This window comes from Populus nigra, chromosome 1, assembly GCF_951802175.1.
Source record: "Populus nigra chromosome 1, ddPopNigr1.1, whole genome shotgun sequence".
In the NCBI taxonomy this organism is placed as follows: Eukaryota; Viridiplantae; Streptophyta; class Magnoliopsida; order Malpighiales; family Salicaceae; genus Populus; species Populus nigra.
Window position 1 is genome coordinate 27,344,320 of NC_084852.1, and position 22,234 is coordinate 27,366,553.

The 22,234-nt window shown below is 31.6% G+C and overlaps 1 protein-coding gene across 1 annotated transcript; it reads right to left on the reverse strand.

The window, feature by feature from the left end:
- Positions 1-17,135: 17,135 nt before the first annotated feature.
- Positions 17,136-19,506, reverse strand: LOC133680966 (aluminum-activated malate transporter 2-like). Its single transcript, XM_062104041.1, has 6 exons — positions 19,227-19,506; positions 18,976-19,116; positions 18,599-18,868; positions 18,127-18,239; positions 17,888-18,031; positions 17,136-17,636 (listed from the first exon to the last, which is right to left on the reverse strand). The coding sequence occupies exons 1-6, from the start codon at positions 19,504-19,506 to the stop codon at positions 17,136-17,138; spliced, it is 1,449 nt and encodes a 482-aa protein (XP_061960025.1).
- Between the last annotated feature and the right edge of the window lie 2,728 nt (positions 19,507-22,234).

Genomic DNA, 22,234 nt, shown 5'->3' on the forward strand with positions numbered 1-22,234 from the left:
CAAGGACTTATGCACAGTCAAAAGGAGATTGAATGTGAAAGAAAGAGCCTTTCTAACTGAACATACTAGTGCCATCATCCAGTTTAAGACCCCTCCCAAATACAAAGATCCTGGTTGTCCTACCATTTCATGTATTATTGGAAATCATAAGATATACCAAGCTTTGTTGGATTTAGGAGCAAGTGTAAATTTAATACCCTACACTATTTACGAACAGTTAGGTTTAGGAGAAATCAAGCCTACTCGAATCACCCTTCAATTAGCTGATAGGTCAATCAAGATTCCCAGGGGTATTGTTGAGGATGTGTTGGTCCAAGTAGATAAATTCTACTTTCCTGTTGATTTTGTAGTGTTGGACACTGCACCTATTCAAGGTTCTAATGCTCCCATCCCAGTCATCTTAGGTAGACCTTTCCTAGCTACATCTAATGCTTTAATCAACTGTAGGAATGGGGTGATGAAATTGTCTTTTGGGAATATGACTGTGGAGATGAACATATTCAATATCTCCAAACAAATTGGTGAACATGAGGACATTAGAGAGGTGGATTTGATCCAAACAGTTTGTCAAGAACACTTTGAGAGAGAATGGATAAAGGATCCATTGGAGAGAACTTTAATTCATGATGAAAGATTTTATTCTTTGGAATGTGTTGATGAGGAAGTAAGAGAACTCGAGACTTATCTAGATCCAATGCCTCTTATGTCAATAGGTCAATGGACCCCATCATTTGAGCCTTTGATTTCACCCCAAGTAAAAGCTGAGGCATCTCTTGTCCAACCTTATAAACCAGAAAGGAAGCCTTTACCGAGTGATCTTAAGTATGCATTTCTAGGGGAAGATGAATCATATCCTATTGTGATTTCATCAAAACTTAGCATAGAGCAGGAACAAGAACTTTTGAGAGTGGTGAGAAAACACAAAAAAGCAATTGGGTGGACTATTACTGACCTGAAAGGAATTAGCCCTCTTTTATGTACACATAGAATCTATCTTGAAGAAGAGGCTAAAACTGTGAGGCAAATGCAAAGACGATTGAACCCAAACATGAAGGAAGTAGTAAGATGTGAAGTGCTTAAGCTACTTGATGCGGGTATCACTTACCCCATTGTAAACTCAAATGGGTTAGTCCAACCCAAGTTGTCTCTAAAAAATCTGGAGTCACGGTAGTGAAGAATGAAAATAATGAGCTAGTACCAACTAGAATCCAAACTGGATGGCGTATGTGCATTGATTATCGTAAGTTGAACATGGTGACTAGGAAGGACCATTTTCCACTTCCATTTTTAGACCAAGTGCTTGAAAGAGTAGCTGGAAGAGCTTTCTATTGTTTTCTTGATGGATACTCAGGTTACAACCAAATTGAGATTTCTTTAGAAGACCAAGAAAAAACCACTTTCACTTGTCCTTTTAGTACCTATGCTTATAGAAGAATGCCTTTTGGCTTGTGTAATGCACCAGCCACTTTTCAAAGGTGTATGATGAGTATCTTTAGTGACATGGTGGAAAATTTTTTGGAAGTTTCATGGATGATTTTTTAGTTTATGGGGATTCTTATGAGTTGTGTCTAATGCATTTAGAAAAAGTTCTTGAAAGGTGTGAGGAGAGCAATCTTGTACTCAATTGGGAGAAGTGTCATTTTATGGTGACACATGGTATTGTCTTAGGTCACATTGTCTCTTCAAAAGGGATAGAGGTAGATAAGTCAAAAGTTGAAGTCATTCAAAAATTACCTACCCCTAGGACTGTGAAAGATGTGAGATCCTTTTTAGGACACACTGGTTTTTACCGAAGATTCATTCATTCTTTTAGTACCATTGCCAAACCATTGTGTAACTTGTTATCACAAGATATTCAATTTGATTGGACATCAAAATGTCAAGAAGCTTTTGAAAAGCTTAAAGGGTTGTTGACCACTGCACCAATCATGCAAGCTCCTGATTGGTCTTTACTATTTGAACTGATGTGTGATGCTAATGATTTTGCGGTAGGGGCTGTTTTAGGGCAAAGAAAAGATAAGAAGCCTCATGTCATTTATTATGCTAGCAAGACTTTGAATGATGCTCAATTGAATTACACTACAACTGAAAAAGAACTCTTAGCTGTGGTCTTTGCATTAGACAAGTTTAGGTCTTATTTGGTTGGATCTCTTGTTATTGTTTTCATTGGTCATGCAGCATTGAAATACTTGCTCACAAAACAAGATGCCAAGCCATGTTTTATTCGATGGATCCTCCTACTCCAAGAGTTTAACCTTGAAATTCAAGATAAAAAGGGAGTAGAGAATGTAGTGGCTGATCATTTGTCCCGTCTTTCAAGCTATGAGACCATAATTGATGAATCTCCAATAAATGAATTCTTTGTTGATGAAAATTTATATTGTGCAGGTACTGTTTCCTACATTGGCTCTCCATGGTATGCCGACATAGCAAATTACCTAGCCACAAGTTAGATTCCTTCTCATTGGTCTAAACTTGACAAACAAAAATTCTTGCGCAATGTGCGTACCTTTTTTTGGGATGACCCCTACCTATTTAAATACTGCCCTGACCAAATTGTGAGGCGGTGCATCCCTGATCATGAAATTCCAAGTGTCATTAATTTTTGTCATGCATTAGCATGTGGTGGGCATTTCTCTTCCAAGAAAACCATTGCCAAGATTTTGCAGTGTGGTTTTTATTGGCCCACCATGTTCAAAGATGTCCATGCCTTCTGTGTTGCATTTGACCGATGCCAACGACTAGGTAACCTTACTAGGCGTAACATGATGCCCCTAAACCCCATTCTTGTTTTGGAAATATTTGATTGTTGGGGGATTGATTTCATGAGACCTTTTCCAAGTTCATTTGGTTACCAATTTATCCTTGTAGCTGTTGATTATGTGTCTAAATGGGTGGAGGCCATTGCATCTCGAACTAATGACCATCGAGTTGTGGTCAAATTCTTGAAAGAAAACATTTTCTCTCGTTTTGGCATGCCCCGGGCTATGATTAGTGATGGTGGTAAGCATTTTTGTAACAAGCCCGTTGGGATTTTGATGAGAAAATATGGTGTAATTCACAAGGTCAGTACCCCTTATCATCCACAAACTAGTGGCCAAGCTGAGTTGGCAAATAGGGAGATCAAGAACATTCTAGAAAAAACAGTCCATCCAAACCGTAAAGATTGGTCCCTACGACTAGTTGATGCTTTGTGGGCATATCGCACTGCTTACAAGACCTCTTTAGGAATGTCTCCTTATAGGCTAGTTTATGGAAAGCCTTGTCATCTCCCTGTTGAGATTGAGCACCGTGCATATTGGGCCATCTGGCAATTCAATGATGATGAAAACGAGGTTGGCAAAAATAGAAAGCTTCAATTGGATGAATTAGATGAACTGAGAAATGATGCATTTGAAAATGCAAAAATTTCAAAACATAAGATGAAAACCGTGCATGATAAACATATTCTTAGAAAATCCTTTCATGTTGGTCAAAAGGTTCTCTTGTATAATTCACGATTACATCTTTTTCCTGGGAAGTTGAGGACAAAATGGATTGGTCCATTTGTGATTAAATCCATATCTGAGCATGGTGCATTTGAGGTAGAAAATCCTAAGAATGGAAATGTTTTCAAAGTAAATGGTCATCGATTGAAACCTTATCTTGAAAACTTTGTGGTTGAAGTTGAGACATTGGATCTTGAAGATCCAATACCATTGTAGTGTCAGAAGTAATGAGTTTTTAATTTTTTTTCATTTTTATTTATTTATTTATTTTTCTCTTTCTTCCATCTCTTATATTTTCTTGTTCATGCATTAGGGACAATGCATTATTTTAAGTTGGGGGTGTGAGGTTCTTTATTTTCAAAAAAAAAAATCAATGTTTTCTTTTAGTTGTGATATGCAGGTAAAAAAAAAATCAAGCAAGAAGTCAGCTCATGTCCAAATCAATCAGACATTCATCCTTGAGAACAAAAGGGGAGTAACAGTTTTCTAATCTTTATACTTTTCTTCTCTTTCCTTTTTTTTTTTACATTGAGGATAATGTAAAACTTAATTTTAGATATTTGATTATGTTAATGCTTGAGATGACCATGCTTGTTAGAAAAAAAAAATCACATTCGTATGTGAACGAGTCTTGTTTAGGATCAACATTACATTTTTTGGATTCATTATTGTGTTGAACATTGCATGCTTTAATTTGGGATGGATAATATCTTATAAAGCAAGATATAGCATACTTTTTTTTAAGATAATTGAAGTACATCTTTCCTTGTAAAAGTTGTGTGAGTTGTGTGATTATGCATGAAAGATGAGTGTGATGCTTTACTTGTGATTATCCCTTTTGATCTAGTCCTAAACAAGGTTTAAGTAAATAGAGTAATCAATATTACACAAATGTGTACAAAGTTCTATCTACTCCAATGTTTTGAGTTGCTCAGTAACTAGGGGTATTCATCACAAATGTTTATCTTTACGTCAAACGGCAGCTTGAAATATGAGTATGCAAAGCACTTTAAGTTTGTGACTTTATGTTTGTATTCGCGTCAAAAGGGAAGTGACCACTTAAAGAAAAAGAATAAATAATATCTTCAAAAAAAAGAGAAAAAAAAAGAAAAAAGAAAAAAAAATATATAGATATTTCTCTAGTTTGCTACCTTGTTTGTAGTAGTAAGAAGGGAAGATTACAAGTTGAATTTTTGCGTGAATCAATTATGTTGGTTGCATGATAAATACGATTGAATTTGGAATTTTGTATGGATGTTTGATTTAGAGAATGTGAGTATGCTTATTTTTCTTTATTTGCTATTGTGTACACTAGGTTAAAGATACCAATGTTTGCATGATAGGTCCTTTAAGTGTGATGAGTCGAGCCTAATTATGTTATTATTATTCTTTTTATTTCAAAGGTTTTATGTTTTGTTTTGCTTGAGGACTAGCAAAATCTAAGTTGGGGGGTGTGATTGTGCATCAAAAGTATCATTAAGTCTCTTATTTTACATACGTATTTATTGTTTTTATTTGGGCTTTTTATAATAATTGATGTGCTTTTTAGTAATGAAGTTAAGTTTCTTTTAATGTTTCGATAGGTTTTTGGAGCTTAAATGAATTATTTCAGAAAATTCAGCGTCGGAATTCGGAACAAAGAATTGAAGAGAAATTTAGTTGAAGATTGAAGCAAATCTTGGTTCAAATAAGTGCTCCAAATTTGCCCCAAAAATCAATTCTATTCCAATTCTAGAAAAGAATATCATATGATCTATTTCAAGCCCAAACTTGCCTTATGTTGTGTGCAAACTTCAACCATCAAACACTCAAGGTTTCAATGTCAATCTTAGCCCAAATAAAAGGTACATTTGTATCCTTATTTGATGCTTAAATTCAACCCCAAATCAGCCCCAAAATCAGCTCCAAAATCAGTCCCAAATCAGCCCCAAATCACCCTCCAAATCAGCCCAAACACAATCCATGATCCTACATGTCCACACAACAAATAACATTTGATTTATTTGGGTAATTCATTGATCCAAGAGGGCAAGCACATGGATGGAAAGCTGGAGGGGACATTGTGACATTATTTTGGGTCAAAAGAAGAAAGACACAACTCATAAAGGAGGAAGAAAAACGTGCACCAAAGTGTTCTCCAAGCTGGCATGGTTTGATTTTCCAGAACACCTTTTGGTGTTTTGCCTATAACGTTTGACTCAGATGTCCAAATGAGCTATTATTTAATGATCTGGAAAGCTAATAGAATGGCCTATAAATATGTCTCTAATAGCCATCTCCAAACGAGGCTTCTAAGAGGGTCGAATTGCTGTCCAAAGTTAGAGTCAGATTTGTGTCCGAATTTTTACTGAAATTGTGTTGTGTTCTTTTTTATAGATTTCGGTTCTTTAGCTTGTAAAACTCATTATTTCAGTTTGATTCAAGTTATTTCATGTTTATTAAAGTGTTATTACATATAATCATGGTTGGCTAATCTCCTTCTTGGATCCAAATCAAGGATGATGGTGGTTGAGGTGAGTTCTTTAAGATATGAATGAATCTTAATGTCTATCTTTTCATTTTCTTCATGAATGTTTATTATTGCAAAGAAATTTTAGAAATCATTTAGGTAATTTTATAATCTTGAATTTTTATGCACAAACCTTAGTTTTGGTATAGAGATTGCTTGATTCAATGTCTTACTTAATATGAAAGTACTTGTTCATTCTTAAACAATAATCAATCTTCATCTTTTTAAACTTCATTGTAATATCTTCCGATCTAATATCACCATCGTTGATATTAGGTTGAGTTATCTTATATATGTTGAAGGAATCACCAATACATCACCATTAAAATTGATTTGGACCAAGACTTACTTTTTCTTGTCATTTAGAATCTATTTACACTTTTTCATCTTTGAAAACAAATCCATCAATCATTTTCAACCAAGTTATTGTTAATTTAATTTCTCTTGAGTTTTTTTTTTGTTACCTAGCTTAATTTCCAGATCTAGCTCTCTGTGGATATGACCTCGATCTTACCGAGTTAATTGCTACATCGCACACTCGTGCACTTGCGAGTTAAAACAAGCCGATCATAAAAAGCGGTCAAGCAATCGTTCATGGATATATAGAGATTCACCCCAAGGGTTATAGAGGATGAATTATTGTAATGGGGTTCATGATCTTACTAATTACACACTATATAATCTGAGAAATATTAGTGGAGAGGGTATTACATGTCCATGCAAGAGGTGTAAAAATAAAAAGTTTCTCGATCTAGATGTTGTAACGATGCATCTTCTACAAAAAAGGTTCATAAAGAAATACCTATATTGATATGCATACAGAGAACCATATATTCTTCACGATATTATAGTAGAAAAGATGATGGGGTCAACTTCTAGTTCTAGCAACGTGCACGGAGTTTAGATGACAATAATAATCCTTATATGAATATGGTTATGGATGTGATGAAAATAAATCAGGGTTATGCCGATCAATGTCTAATTGTAGATGAAGAACCTAATGCAAACATGGCTATATTTTTTGATATTTTGAAAGATTCTGAAGAACCATTATGAAATTATTGCACAAATCACAGTAAATTATCAGTCATTGCATAAGTGTTTAACATCAAATCAGATCATAGGTTGAGTGAGGCCAATTATAACAAAATTGTTGAATGAGCAAGAAGCATTTTACCTGAAGGGAACAAGTTGAAAGAGAACTTTTATGATGCTAAATCCATGATGAAACTCCTCAGTCTAGGATATCAGAAAATTGACATTTGTCTAAATTTATGCATATTGTGCTACCTTGAAAATACAGAGTTGACTAAGTGAAAAACATATGGGCATTCTCATTATAAACCCATGACTAGCAGGGGAAAGGCTCTTATCGCACACATAAAATTTAGATACTTTCCAATCACACCTAGACTACATAGATTATTCATGTTACCAAAAACTACTGAGCATATGACATGGCACCAAATACATGATGCGGTGGATGGAATGATGGTGCACCTATTCAATGATGAAGCCTAGAAACACTTTAATAGTGTGCATCCTCAGTTTTTAGTGGAGACAAGGAATGTGTGTCTTGGGTCATGTACATATGAATTCAATCTATTCTGGTCATTTGATACTCCTTATTCTTGTTAGCCGATGATACTCATATTTACAACTTGCCAGTGGGGATGTATATGAGGCTAGAGTTCATGCTTTTATCTATGGTCATACACGGTTCTAATAGTCTAAGTTAGAATATAGATGTTTGTCTTCGACCATTAATTGATAAGTTGAAGCACTTATGGTCATCCAGGGCTTTGATTTATGATGTATCGAGAATTATTTTTTTAATGAAGATAGATTTGATGGGACTATCAATGATTTTCCAACTTATAAAATGGTTTCTGGTTGGAGCATGCATGAAAAACTAGCATGTATATGTTGTATGGAAAATAATAAGGCATTCATGCTAACAAATAGAGGTAAAACATCTTTTTTTTTACTACTACCAGTGGTTCTTGCCAACGAATCACAAGTTTAGAAAGAACATAAATGACTTATTTATTAGAAAAGTTGAAAGGGTTGTTGCATCACCGCTTCTTTTAGGTGAAGAATTGTATAATGTGGTGTCGGAGTACGGTGACATTGTATTTAGTTTTTAATTCGGTGAGCAGAAGTTTCTTGGTTTTGGTTTGACTCAAAATTTGATAAAGCAAAGTATTTCCTGTGAGCTTTCTTATTGGAAGACCAATCTTCTCTGCTATAACATTGATGTCATGCACATGAAAAATAATGTGTTTGAGAACATTTTTAACATGGTTATGAACGTGAAGAAGAAGACAAAGGACAACATCAAGGCTAGAATAGATACAACTTTGTTTTGTCATTGTAAAAATATAGAGTTGATTTATATTGCGTTACAGGTCGCCAAACTCAAAGCCAGCCTCACTTTAGACAAGAATGCATAGTTACTTGTCTACCAATAGCTCAAAAGTTTGTGTTTTCCTGGTGGACATGGCTCGAACATATCAAGGTTGGTGAATTTAGAGGATTGCAAAGAGCCATGATTGTCACATATTTTTGCAAACACTCATTCCTTTAACTTACCGGGATTTATTGACAAAGAGGATATGAGATGCACTCAAAGAGATTAGTCACTTCTTTAGAGATTTATGCTCCAACAATTGCAGACATAACACATGGAGAGACTTGAAATGAAAATTGTCAAGACAATATGCAAACTTGAGATGGTATTCCCTTTATTGTTTTTTTGACTTCATAGAGCATCTACCTATATTTTTACCGTTTGAGGCAAAAGTTGGAGGCCTGGTCCAATATAAATGGATATATCCATTCGAGAGGTTAGGGTTTACACATACATTTTAATTAAAATTTTATTATTTTTCTTTGCATATTTCAAAACACTCATTTAATTCCATACAGGTGCTTATACAACCTTTAAGAGAAAAGTAAAAAAACAAAGCTCATGTTGAGGTTTCCATATGTGAGGCCTATATTGTTGAAGAGATTATTTATCTTATACTATTGAGCCTCAATTAAGAACAGTAATCAACTGTGTTTCAAGACATGAAAATGGTGGGGAAGTGCCTTGGAGTAAAAACTTGTCTTTCATCTTCTCTTTTTATTTTTCTTTATTTTTCAGGATTATTAACAATGTGTTTTCTTTTTCTTGTTTTTTTTTAATTAAGACCCGAAATAAAGCACTCCATTAAGGTAAAAAAAAATATTCCTTTTTCTTCTTTTTTATATGTTTTTTTTCATTATTTTTTTGTGTCATTTTTTTTTCAATTTTGTGTTCTTAGTAATTTTATGAATTAATAAATTACATGAATTTTAGTTGTTATTGAAATAATTTTTGCATTATTTTGTTAAATTTTAGTTATTTGTTTTTCAAATTTGTTGTTCAATTTCAATTAAATGTGTAAGATTAATTTTAACTATTATTTTGTATTTATTCCATTTAGAATAAATGTTTGTAAATTTAGGATTAAAAATATTATTACTTAGCAATAATTGTTTAATTTTAGTTGTTATTGTAATAAGTTTTTCATTATTTTGTTGAATTTTAGTTATTTTGTTTTTCAATATTGTTGTTGAATTTCAATTAAATGTGTAGGATTAATTTTAATTATTATTTTGAATTTTTGTAAATTTAGAATATTTTTTTGTAAATTGATGGTTAAAAATATTATCACGTACTAAATAAAAATTTTCTACAAAATTGAATTATGCTAAATTGTTAGAAGAAATTAAATAAAATCAATTGGTTTGTGGCATATATGTTGTGCGGTTTAAAATTTTAGGGTAGTCTCTCATATAAAGGACATGTTGCCTATTTATTTTTTAAAAAATAAAAATCGTTTGATTTTTTTATCTGTTAATTTGTGTAGATGCCTTGGGGAAAGTCTATTGCACATTATGAGTAGAAGATCGTTGGTAGTTCTTTTAGGAGTGATACTGATGACCATGAGACATTAGGTGCTGACCAAAAACAGACATCTGAGGCATAAACATTGACTCACGACACGGGTTCGTCGAGTGCGATGACGCAACGTCTAAGGAGGGTCCCTTCACAACAGGATCTATTTATCCACAAGTACGAGACATAATGAAAGGAGGACCTTTAAATGTAAGTTTGTTTTGCTTTCACAACGACATGTTTAATAATTTTTAAAAAACTAATATCATTTAATAAATGTGATTTTAGATTTACAAATATTGAGACTACTAGAACAATAACATCCTGAATGGAAATTCCATTCAGGATACCTGAGGTCGATACATGGTTTTTAAGGTTAGGATTAACTTAAATATTGTTTATGTTAATTTGGACCGTTTATTAAAATTACTGAAATTTTCCTTTTATAAATTTTTACCTCAGGAAAAAATTTGAATGAGAGAGAGCTGATAATAATATTGTAAGGAAGGATTGAGAGAACGTTGCAATTAGGTAAGATCGAATTCAAGATAATTTTTTTTTTCCAAATATTAAAATTTTATTTTTCATTTACTAACAAATAATTAATTTGTACCATATAGGTTGCATGATTTTTGGTACGAGGTCATATGCACCATCTAATATACGAAAGAAAGAGAGTTTTCATATGCACCATCTAATTGGACCCACGGTCTCAACGATGACTGATCTTCGCCTCTATTTTAGATTTATTGTATTTGAAAGTACAAATATTTAAATTTGTAATAAATATTTGATTTTTACACAGATTTATTTGATTTTAATTATATTTCTACTTTTGTTTAATATATATATTACTGATAGGGTCATTGACGATACAATTCTATCAGTATATTCCAGAGATTTAAAAAAGAATTACTGCAAATGTTACTAATATTGATAGGGTTACCGACGGAACTAGATCGTCGGTATATTTCAGAGAGTTGTAAAAGAATTACTGCAAATATCACTGCTACTATTACAGATGATATTTTGTTGATGATATGTTATATTTACCGATGGATATACTGATGAAATAAAGCAGTTAATTTTTTTTTTGCGCACTTAATATATTTATAACCGACAGACTTATCAATAACTCATAAATTACCAATAAGAGTTTTTTCTACAGATTGTTTTTATTCGTGAGTCTATCGGTAACATACATATCAACAAACTACAGGTGTAAATACCAATATAGATTTCCATCCATAAAATTGTTAAATGAAAGGGAAAAGTAAGCCCCACCATCTCCAAGCTATCAACTAGTCAATTCACTGTTTTTGTTTCTTGTAGCTGGGGAAGGTTTAATTGCTATGTCATGAGATTTTCCAAATCTTATCAGTAAACTATGGACCTTCAAAGCAACCAGTCCAAGCTTCCAATATTACTTACCCCGACATGATGTTTAAAAGCAACCATCGTCTTTAATTTTGTCCTACAGTACTGCTCGTGATAGATTCAAGAATAATGGCACCAAATTAAATAAATGGAAACAAAATGGTCAGACAATGGTAGAGATCTAAGTGGAATGAAATCATGCTTTTAATAAAAGAGTGACGCCAAGGCAAAAAGATAAAACAAATTACTTACTTTATGGTGCTCTCAACATAATTTAATTAATAAACTGATCAATATTAAACACTAAATTCTGCATATAGTCCACACTATGAATATTAATATGCTGTTGATTTAAGTAAATTTGGAGATGCTGATGCATGTTTCTTTCTTTGAAACCAACAGAAAGCATGAAGGCTGATGGTTGAGTTAAAAAAAAAATAATCTAGAATTAGCAACGATATTAAGCGATGTTGTTTTCTTGGGTGCGGGTGAAAAAAAAATTAGCAACGCCATCGGAAAACTTCTTGACAATGACTAACCTTTAAACTTTATGACCCAATTATTTATGCAGGCTGAGCATCAAATTAACTACTTGCGAGTTGTTACGAAGTGATAAAATTAATTTGAAAAGTAAAAAATAACATAAATAACTAATAAAAATATAAAATAACTTAAAATAATTAATATAATAAAATTAATTTTTTTTAATTTTGATATAACGATATAACAAATCACCATCATTTTAATGCAAAAATCACAATCCAAGTTATGGGTACAATCACAATGTGCTAACTGGATTGATCAATTGTCTTTTTCTATTCCTAACCCTTATTCTGTACCTTGATAGGCTTTTATCGGGCTTGGGTCGATTGGGCTTGGGTCGGATAGAATCCAAGCTTAAATTCAAGAGTTAATTAGGAATAAAATTGAAAGAAAAGGGTTTGGATTCACGTGAGATGAAATTCAGAACTAAATTGATTGATGCTCATAAAATTAAGAACTAAAGTAAAAGAATAGTAAATAAAAAAGTTGTATGGCGCATCTCAAACAAGCACCAACATGTGAACCTTTTAAAGACTATCTTTAAAAGTAGTCTTTTTTGGTGTCTTTGAAAGCATCCCAAGCGTATTCTTTCATTCTAGCTAGTGCGTATTAGTTTGTTGGTTGATGTCTGGTTTTTTTTTTTTTCTCCCTCATCCCCTTAAAATATGCAACTTTTTGTTCTTCTTTCCTTCAAGGGACTGTTTTTTTCTTTTCTTTTCTGAATGATCAATTATAGTCTCTTGATTTTTGATCTCTTGGAAAACAAAAAACCCAAACAATATTTCAAAAATTCAAGCCTAAGAAAAATAGCAAATTGTGTTTATTTCCCCTTGAAACTGATATCAAGCTCTTAGAAAAAAAATCATTAATTCCAATCATGAATAAAATAAATATGAAAGGATAAAACCGAGGGAAAAATTTCAGGGCGAAAAAAGAAGAAAGAAAAAAAATAGCATTGTGCGAATCCACATTACTAATAAGCCTAATGTGATATTTGTTGGAACAATGATTGACCCTTTCGCTTTAGGTTTTCTTACTAAATACTAGTTGAAACCTTATTTCCAATCAATGTTAAATTGACCTGGATTTCTTTCCTTCATCTTATCATTGCTTTGTGAAAAATTTCAAAATTTAATGATTAGTTTAGACAAACATGTTAATTTTACATAATATTCTCATATCATATAATGCAATCCACTCATCTTATTTAATTAGTTTTTTGTTTAAATTATATGAATTTATTTAACAAAAATCTATAAGAAGTAAATTGTGTATCACTTTTCTATAATTTAAATAGTCTTTGACTAGACTTAATGACTTAACATTCATGAGTTTAAATTTTACTATTTTTATTTTATGTACAAGATAATGGTATATTTTTGCAAGTTTCAACCTCAAAAAATTGTTACTTGAAAAGATTTGTTAGATATTTATATAAAGCATAAATAGTTAAAAGTTAAGGACTTTATAAAAAGAATTAAAATACATTTCCTACTAGAATTTGAAGGGACCATTGCTCGACGCAAGCCTTGGACTTACAAAATGCTCAAGTGTAGGAAGATGATTGTCACATCATGATGAATGTGAGATTCTTAAAAGTTGAAGGGGAAAAAAATAAATTGACTCGCCACTTAATAATTAAAGAAAATTAGAAATCGTAAAATAAATATTGGTTCCAAAGATTCAATTATAGGGTTAAATATGCTTAAGGAAGGTAGACACCATCATTACCACATCATTTCAAATGAAAGGTTAGCTTTGCTATGTGTTTTTTTTTCTAAAATTACTTTATGTCTACTATTAACTGTATATTCTTATTTTTCAGCTTATATTTTATAATAAGCTTGTTGAAAAATCTGATGTTAATCCCTAAAAAAAAAGATTTTATCGGTGTGGGAATTTCAAATAAAGGTTTTGAACTTAATCACTAAAAATAGAAGACTTCATTGAATTTGGAGTTTTAATTAAAAAAATTTATGTTAATCCCAAAAAATAGGAAATTTCATTGAAATGTAAGTTTTAATAAAACTATAACGTTAATCCCTAAAAATAGAAGATTTCATTGAAATAGAAGTTTTAATAAAACTTTGTGATGTTAATCTCTAAAATTAGAAGATTTCATTGAATTTGAAATTTTAATGAAAAAATCTTGACAGTTAATCTCTAAAATAGGAGATTTCATTGATTTTAAAATTTTAATGAAAAACTCTTAACATTAATACCTAAAATAAAAGATTTTATCACTTTGAAAAAAAGAACTTTGATTTCTTTGAAAACAAACACTAGATTAGACTAATCTTAGGTTTTTGAAATTGTTTTGGAATGTCGACCTATAAGAGTTGTTTTATTGTAAGTCAAATCTCAATTAGTTTTATAAATAAGTTATAAAACACAATATGAAAACAAGCAATTTGGTGGTAAAAAAAAACATTCTTTTCTCTTTTCTTCTTTTAGAAAAAAGGACATGAAAATGCAAAATAGAAATACCGGAATGACATAATAATTAACAAACTTGCATGAACATTAAATAGATGCAAGAATTGTTTTTAGGAGACTTGGCCAAAATGCATGGAATTTTAAACATTTTTTTTAGCATGAATATAAAAACAAGGATAACTACAACAAGCAAACGAAGAAAAACCCAGGATAACAATTTAATCATAAGAATAAAAGATCTCAAGTCTTATATTATTTATTCACGCATCATCCAAATAAACAAAACACACATGTCATGATTTTTTCTCATAATCAAGAAGCATGCAACACTTGAGTTGAAGTCTTGTCCATGCATCATCATCTAAAAAAAAAGCACATTTTAAAACCCTAATCTTATCATTCCATGTATAGGTTACAAGCAAACCTACAAACACAAGTTTTGATTTATCTTTTACGCATTTGTTTTTAAATCAATATCATCACATTTAATCTTTTATTTTTTTTTTTTAAAAAAAGAGACATGCAAAACCTAAATGACACACAAACAAACCTTAAAAAGAAGAAAGTGAGTTGTAACTTACCTCAATGATGGTTTCAATAGAGCAGGGAAGAGTTGTGGAGGCTCCTAGTGGCTATCACAGTAACTTATTGGTGTTTGAGAGGTATTTTGGGCAGCTTTCTCTCTCTAGACTAGGGTTTTCTCTTTCTCTTTGGTTTGTATTTCTTTTTCTTTTTTTTTTCTTCATTTTATTCCTCTCTTACTCCTTTCTCTTATTGAAACTCTTTGGTTTAAAATGAATTGGTTTAGTGACCTAGAAACCAACCTTTCCCTACCATATTCATATTTTTGGTGTTTTGGTATGATTTTCCTCTCTTTTTCTTTCTCTCCTCATTGCTTTCTCCTTTCTGAACAAGTTGGTTTAAACTCAAACCTCCCTTACCCATTATCTCTCTCTCAAAGGCAAATTTTCTCTCTCAAGACTTCTCTCTTATTTCTTATCATGCCCTTTTATTTATAGGCATGGAGGAAGGTTCTAGAACTTTTCTAGGTGGAACAAGTATGTTTCTTGATTTTTATGGGTCAATCTTGGCCATCTAGCATTTTTGTACAACATGCTGGGTGGGCTACTTTAGCACATGTTTTCTACCACCATAAAGAGGCAATGCAGCAAATTTTTGACTAAAGATGAAGCACAAGTGTAAGGGGGAAATGGCATGTCTCTTGACATTTAATGTTAACATGAGAGAGAGAGAGAGAGAGAGAGAGAAATAATGGTCTAAAATAGCTCTGAAAACCTACAAAAAAGGAAAAGAAAAGAGAAAATAAAGCCATACATGTGCGAGGGTTTGAAGACAATCCCTTCCATGCAAAACAACATCGTTTAGGCACCTTAAACTCATTCTTTTGGTAAGAGATGATGTTGTGCACCATTTCACTTAAGTTTATTTTATTTTTAATTTTTTTTTGTTTACAATTTAGTCCTCATACTTCTAATTCCTTTATATTCGGTCAATTTTGGGTTGATTTTCTAAGATTTCTTTCAATTAAACCCTTGATGACATTCAAAATTGTCCTTCAATATTGGTGCCCTTTACAATTCAGTACTTGGATTTTCAATTTGTTCATTTTTAAACAAAAATCTCAATTTTCTTTAATTACACCCCTAATTGAATGAGTAGAATCCTCAAATTCTAGTGCCTATTCTATTTTAGTCCTTAATCCTTTAATTCTTCCAATATTGGTCAAATTGACTCTAAACTTTATTTTTATTTTCTCTTCAATTACACCACTGATTGAATTAATAGGATTCCTAGATTTTATTGTCTCTTCTATTTTGGTTACTAGTCCTCTAATTCTTCTAATTTTAGGCAAATTAACTCTAAATTTAAATTTTCTCTTAAAGTAAGTTCCTAATTGAATTAATTGGAATTCCAAGCTTTTCCATTTCTTTTATTTTGGTCTTTGGCTTGCAAATTTAGCCATTTTTGCCTTTAATTCCAATTTTTTCCTCAATTAGGCTCTCAATTTAATTAATTGGACTTCTAAACTTTACTATCTTTTCCATTTTGATCACTGGTCTTCCAATTCTTTTGATTATGACTGATTTAATCCTTTTATTATTTTTTTTCCAATTAAACCCCAAATTGCATGCATGCATAATTTTATGACCAACTATAATTTAAATTCTTGCCCATTTGCAACCCAAATTGTATTTTATTTTGGAAACATTTTTCTTTGAAGATTCTTTTTGTTTGAAAATGGTTTTGAAAACATTTTCTCTTAAAATTGAGGGTGTAAAATTTGGCTTTAACAATGATGTTGATGGACTTTGTTGTTGACAATGACACAGTACTTTCATAAATATATCTACAAATCTGGTCAAAACATCGAGTTCTTGTTAGTCTTTCTTTTTGCCAAAATATCTTTCTCGAGGCTCTATGAGGGCAACAAAGGACAAATTCTTGTTATCAGCACATTAAATTTCATATCGCTTCATATAGATTTAAACAAGTAAAGTTGGATTATAAAACACACACACACACACACACACATATATATATATAATATTGGAGTTTGGGTATCCTTTTGTGCATGTCAGACCCCCAATCAAAGATACGTCAGCACAACATGATGCATGAAGAACAGAGGAGCATCTTGAACTTGGTCACTTTACATGTATAATCTTGGCTTGCTCATAGCTAGCTCATTATTCTGTCTTTGCCAAAATGACAAGTAAATAAAAAATACAAGTTACCCAAAAATGGCTGAAAAGATTGATATTTTCCTTATCCTGAAAGAAGAGGGCAATTATTTTGTACCAAAAAAAGATGATACAAATTGGAATACAAGTTACCCCTATATTTGCACTCCCATCCTTTGCTTGCTAGCCTTTGGTGCTGAAGAATTCTCACTTGGTGGGGAAGGCAGAGTTGATTCCCTGACATTGATGCCAACATCGAGGCAATTGACCATCTGAGCTGATTTTACACTCTGATTTTGTCCTGAATGCAACGTTTTTAGTGATAGAGTTGGCTCTACACTCTTAAATTGGGCTTTGGAAGCGAGTTCATATATGGATTCAGAAAGTTTTTCAGTGTATGTGACCAGGTCAATAAGTATTGAAGCTACTGTAACCCCTGGTATAACTTTCAGCAGGTCAATGTCTTCCCATATGCCTGATTTGAGTAAAGATTTGATATTTTTGGCAGCAGATTTTGCATTTTCAATGTGGGAATCTGCAGAAGATGGCTGCACCATTATTTTGATTGCCAATGCAAGTTCCTTAAGTGATTTTCCAGATTCTCTGCTCATTTTTGTGCATGCTTCCTGAATTATGTTACTAACTTCTGATGATGCCTGCAAGAATAAGCAGCAAATATTTAGAGATAAGCATGTGATGAATCACCTAGGGCTTCTGAGCATATATGTTCCTAAATGGTACTCTTTTTTGTTATTACTTAACCCATACATAAAAGCTTGAACTTTACTCATTTTGATGACAATGGATCGCAACATATGATATGCCGAAGGGTTAAAGTAGCTTATCACATTGTATGTAGACATCAAAGATGAGATAGCTGCTAGAGAGCTAATTTCCTTTCTTATACCTGAATGTCAGCATTTAAGCATCCATTCAATGCTTCAATTCGGTAGGCACATTCTCGAGCCAGAGTCCCAACTTTCAGGTATAGTTTCCATGGATGTCGAAATGGGAACCGACCATGACATGGTTCCCATGCAGCAAAATTAGCCTGGAAGGCATAAAAAATATTATCAGAAAAAAATCCAAGTAAATAGGTAAAGGAAGAGGAGCTTGGGGGTGGGGGGATGAGAGATATATACTCACCAAGGATTCTTCACTATTTTTTGAATTGAGAACACTTTTGTATCCTTCCAAAAATTTCTTGTCGTCTTTGCTCTCTTCACCCCCTGTTCTTTTAAAGTATTCATCACCAAATCCTGTAAATTTTACGTTATCTGAGTAAGTTTTTGAGCATTTGCATGTTGAAATCTAGTTAAAAATGAACAATTGAACCATCTAGTAGGTGATCCAGTAGTAAGAGTTTAGAATCAAGGGGTTTGCTCTCCATGTGATTTCAAGTTCGAGCCATGTGGTTGCTAATATGATGATCACTGGAGGCTTACATAGTCGTTAACTTTAGGGCCCGTGAGATTAGTCAAGGTACACACAAGCTGGTCCGGACACTCACATTAATAAAAGAAAAAAAAAGAAAAAAAAGGGTACAATTGGAATGAATGCATCCACTACTTGATTGGTACTACGACTCAGTGCACTGCTTTGTTGGGGACATACATACCTTCTAAGGAGTTGCCAAGATTTTCAATGTTGAGAGCGATCAGATTGTGGAGATCTTCACCAGCCCACACAGGGAAAACCACAATAGAAACGAAGACACAAGCAGCAGCACCTATGCTGACGGTTGATAATCTACTATGTGCTAACTCTAATATATTTTCTTGAAAACCAGATACCGTTATCATAGAGAAGGTCAAAATGAATATTAACATCGCATAATCATATCTTGCTTTAATTTTCGGAAGGAACCTTAAAAATGTTGATATTGTAGCTGCAATAAAAAAACAGAATAATTTTGAATCCACGAGTACCTTTTTCCTTCTCTTTTAATAGTAAGGATCATATAATTATTTTGTGTGCATGCGCGCTTATAGATACCTTGTAGAAAGACAAGGAACAGAATTAGTATAGGTTCTCCAATATGTCCAGAGAGCTTTGCTAGGTGATGGGCTCCAATACCTAGTCCACCAGCCAGAAGTGTTGCCATTCCTCTATTCAATCCTTTTCCAAGAGTAGCCCCTGAAAATTTATTTGTCAAAAATCAAACCACGGTCAATATTATGACTTGAGTAGAGGTTTCACCATGAAAGGGGATTCTTGTTGTACTTTTTGAAAGGTCAGAGACTTACCCACGGAGAATTCAAAGACCAGGACAACAGTCATAACAGCCCATATGGCATCGAAACCATCATTCTTAAATAGGCCTAAGTAGAGTGTTGATACCAATGTAAGAGCTAATCCTACTTTTAGTGAATGAACAACTCTTCTTGGATCTTCTTGTCCAAGCTTCTTTATATTCCTAGCCATACCAACCATGTTAGCTTTGAACTTCACAGGCAAGGCCTTGAGCCACGAGCGTCCTTGAGTGAAAAACCCAGCTTTGTCACCGCTTCCAGACGCAACCTCCATGGCTGAATGAGTTGGGAAAAGTTCGCATGAACTGAGAAAGATCAAAGAGAGCGGAGAATAAAGAGAGTTGGCCAAGAAAGATGCTTGAGGAGGCACTCTACATGCTTCTAATTTTATAAGAAGAAAAGGGCATCTTTTTGGCACATAATATGCTATAGAAGTTTATGACCATTTTTTGATGTTTCCTTTATATATATACATGCACGTACAAATGAGATCTCACCTATAAAAGGTTCCATGAGCTATTCAAAGAGCTATTATTTAATCAAATTTTTTAATGTATGGTAGCAAACGTTTGTCATAATATAAATATGAATAGCTCTACCAATCAATGTATGAAATAAATTGAAAAATGAAAAACAATTGTGTAAGCTTTTTTGTCACCACTTCTTTGAAAATTGTTAATGAAATCATTACAATTACAATTCAAGAAATCTTTTTCCTACTTAATCATAGAGAAAAAAAAAGTTTGATTATTAATTCTAATTTAAGTCTTCCAAGTTTGAGTTCTTAAGTAAATTAAACCTGTATTTATGACACATTCTCAAATAAAAGTTTTGAAGTTCATTGCTTCCCATCTTTAAACTTAGAATTTAAGTGATTTCTATGATATTAAAGAGAGAGAGAAAAAAGTTTCTAACTGTGGTAGATGATATTGCTCTTCAAAATATTTTTTTACTAGAAAATATATTAAAATAATATTTTTTTTTTATTTTTTTATATTAACATATCAAAAACAAAATTGATTTTTTAAAAAAGCATTGTCCAATCACAACACCAAACACTCGAAAAAACATGAGCTAATTATGACCTCAAAAGTTAATGCATATATTTATTAAAATAATTCGAGAATTAAATACTTTAATAAATGAGTGTATTAGAACCATATAATCTAATTTCTAATTAATTATGTATTATAAAAGATATTCATCTAATTTTTTTTTATATTTTTGACAAAAACAAATGTTAAAAGAAAATTAGTTTATTTAATAAAAAGCAACAAAAATTAAATAATATATTTATGATACTATAATAACTTCAATTTTATTTTCATAGAATATTCATGACCATAAATATAAAAAAAGTCAACATTATAGGTTCACATATAATAATTAACAAAATAATTATTAACATTATAAAAAAGAAGAAGAAGCTAGAATCTGATTTTAAAATAAATGTCAAGCTGAAAGATGTTTAGTGAAATAACATATTAAATTCAATTTATTTATTTCATAATAATTTATTTTGATTACAATTTTAGAAGAAAAAGTAATAATGAAGAGCTATACAAAAACATAGTTTTTTAATATTATAAAAAAAACAAATTATAAGCTTAATTGAAATAAATAAAAAAATTAATGTCATTTAATGGAATCATATCCTAAATATATTTCTAGTTATTTTATTTAAATGAATTATAAATAAAATATAAAAAAAATAAAAAGAGCTTCATTAAACAGAGAAAGGTAGGCTGCAGTGGATCTGTAAGGCCAAGCCTGCAAGTCTAGTCCTTTTTTTATTCAATTTTTTTGTTAATCAGGTATCCTTCCCGTGTTTTTCTCCAAAAAAAATTGTCCATCTAATTATTTGTTTTTTCAAATATAACTGATGAAACGTTGTCTACAAGATGACTTTCCAACCACCTCAAGTTAAAGAAAATCAAGGTTTGACTTTTATAATCTAAAAACCCTATTTTAACCTTTTTTTTTCAATTTAAAAAACATTAAAAAAACCCTAAAAACATCGATAAACTTAAATCTATTCCTTAATCAACGTTGAATTGGTCCAAAAAAGAAAAATTAATCTAAATCTTAAAAATCTCTTACAACTCAATTTATTTTTTTGGTAAGATGAAGGCTAAAAAAAACATCTAAATGAAACTGATCTCATAAAATTGAACATGTTGATATTAAAATCTTTTTTTTATTTTTGTTGGAATGTGGCCAATCAAGAAGTTTCTCTATCTTTAACAATTTTCCAACTATTTGTTTATCTCATATCTTAAACTAAAAAACTGAAAAATAAATAAAATGATGTTTTAGATCAAAACTAAAATTCTAAAAACAAAAGGGACTTAATATGAAACAAAAAAAGAGTTAAAAAAGTACTTTTTTTCCATGAATTTGAGATTGGTCAAGCAATTGTATTATGTTTTCAGTTTGGTATCTTTTTTTTTATTTAATTTTGCCACTCTACTACAAACCCAAATTGTATTTAACTAAATTAGTCTCAAACAAAATTTTTAAACATAACAAGAACCTATAAATATTATAACATATAAGGATAAAGACCATAAACTCAGAAAATATCCAAATTAATTCAGGAGGATGCATTTACAAAAAAGAGTTTAATGACCATAACAAAAAATAAAATAAATTTTGCCATTATTGTAATTCATAATAAAAGTTAAAAGCATGTATAGTGATAAAATCTATGGTAAAACCACCAACTTTTTTAGTTTACCTTGAAATTATAATTATAATTGTAATTGTAATTGTAATACTTTAGGCTTTAAGTTAGACTTTCTCCATCGTTGCAATTTAAAAATATAAAGCTATTTTCAATGTAATTTAGAGTTTGTCTCTATTGTCATAATCCAATTCTGAGTTATTCCCCAAAATAAATTTTTTTTCCAAATAAAGACAAAAAATAATAATAAAGGCTGGCAACGTGGAGAAAGTAGGCAGGGAAATCAAGTTGCAATTTTTAGAGGACATTCAAGACCGAA

Coding starts and splice junctions, on each gene's coding strand:
- LOC133680966 (XM_062104041.1), bottom strand. CDS start 19,506: ATGGAGGTTGCGTCTGGAAGCGGTGACAAAGCTGGGTTTTTCACTCAA. Junction 18,869..18,975: donor GTTCCTTGTCTTTCTACAAG/GTATCTATAAGC, acceptor TTTTTATTGCAG/CTACAATATCAACATTTTTA. Junction 18,240..18,598: donor TCTTGGCAACTCCTTAGAAG/GTATGTATGTCC, acceptor TAAAATTTACAG/GATTTGGTGATGAATACTTT.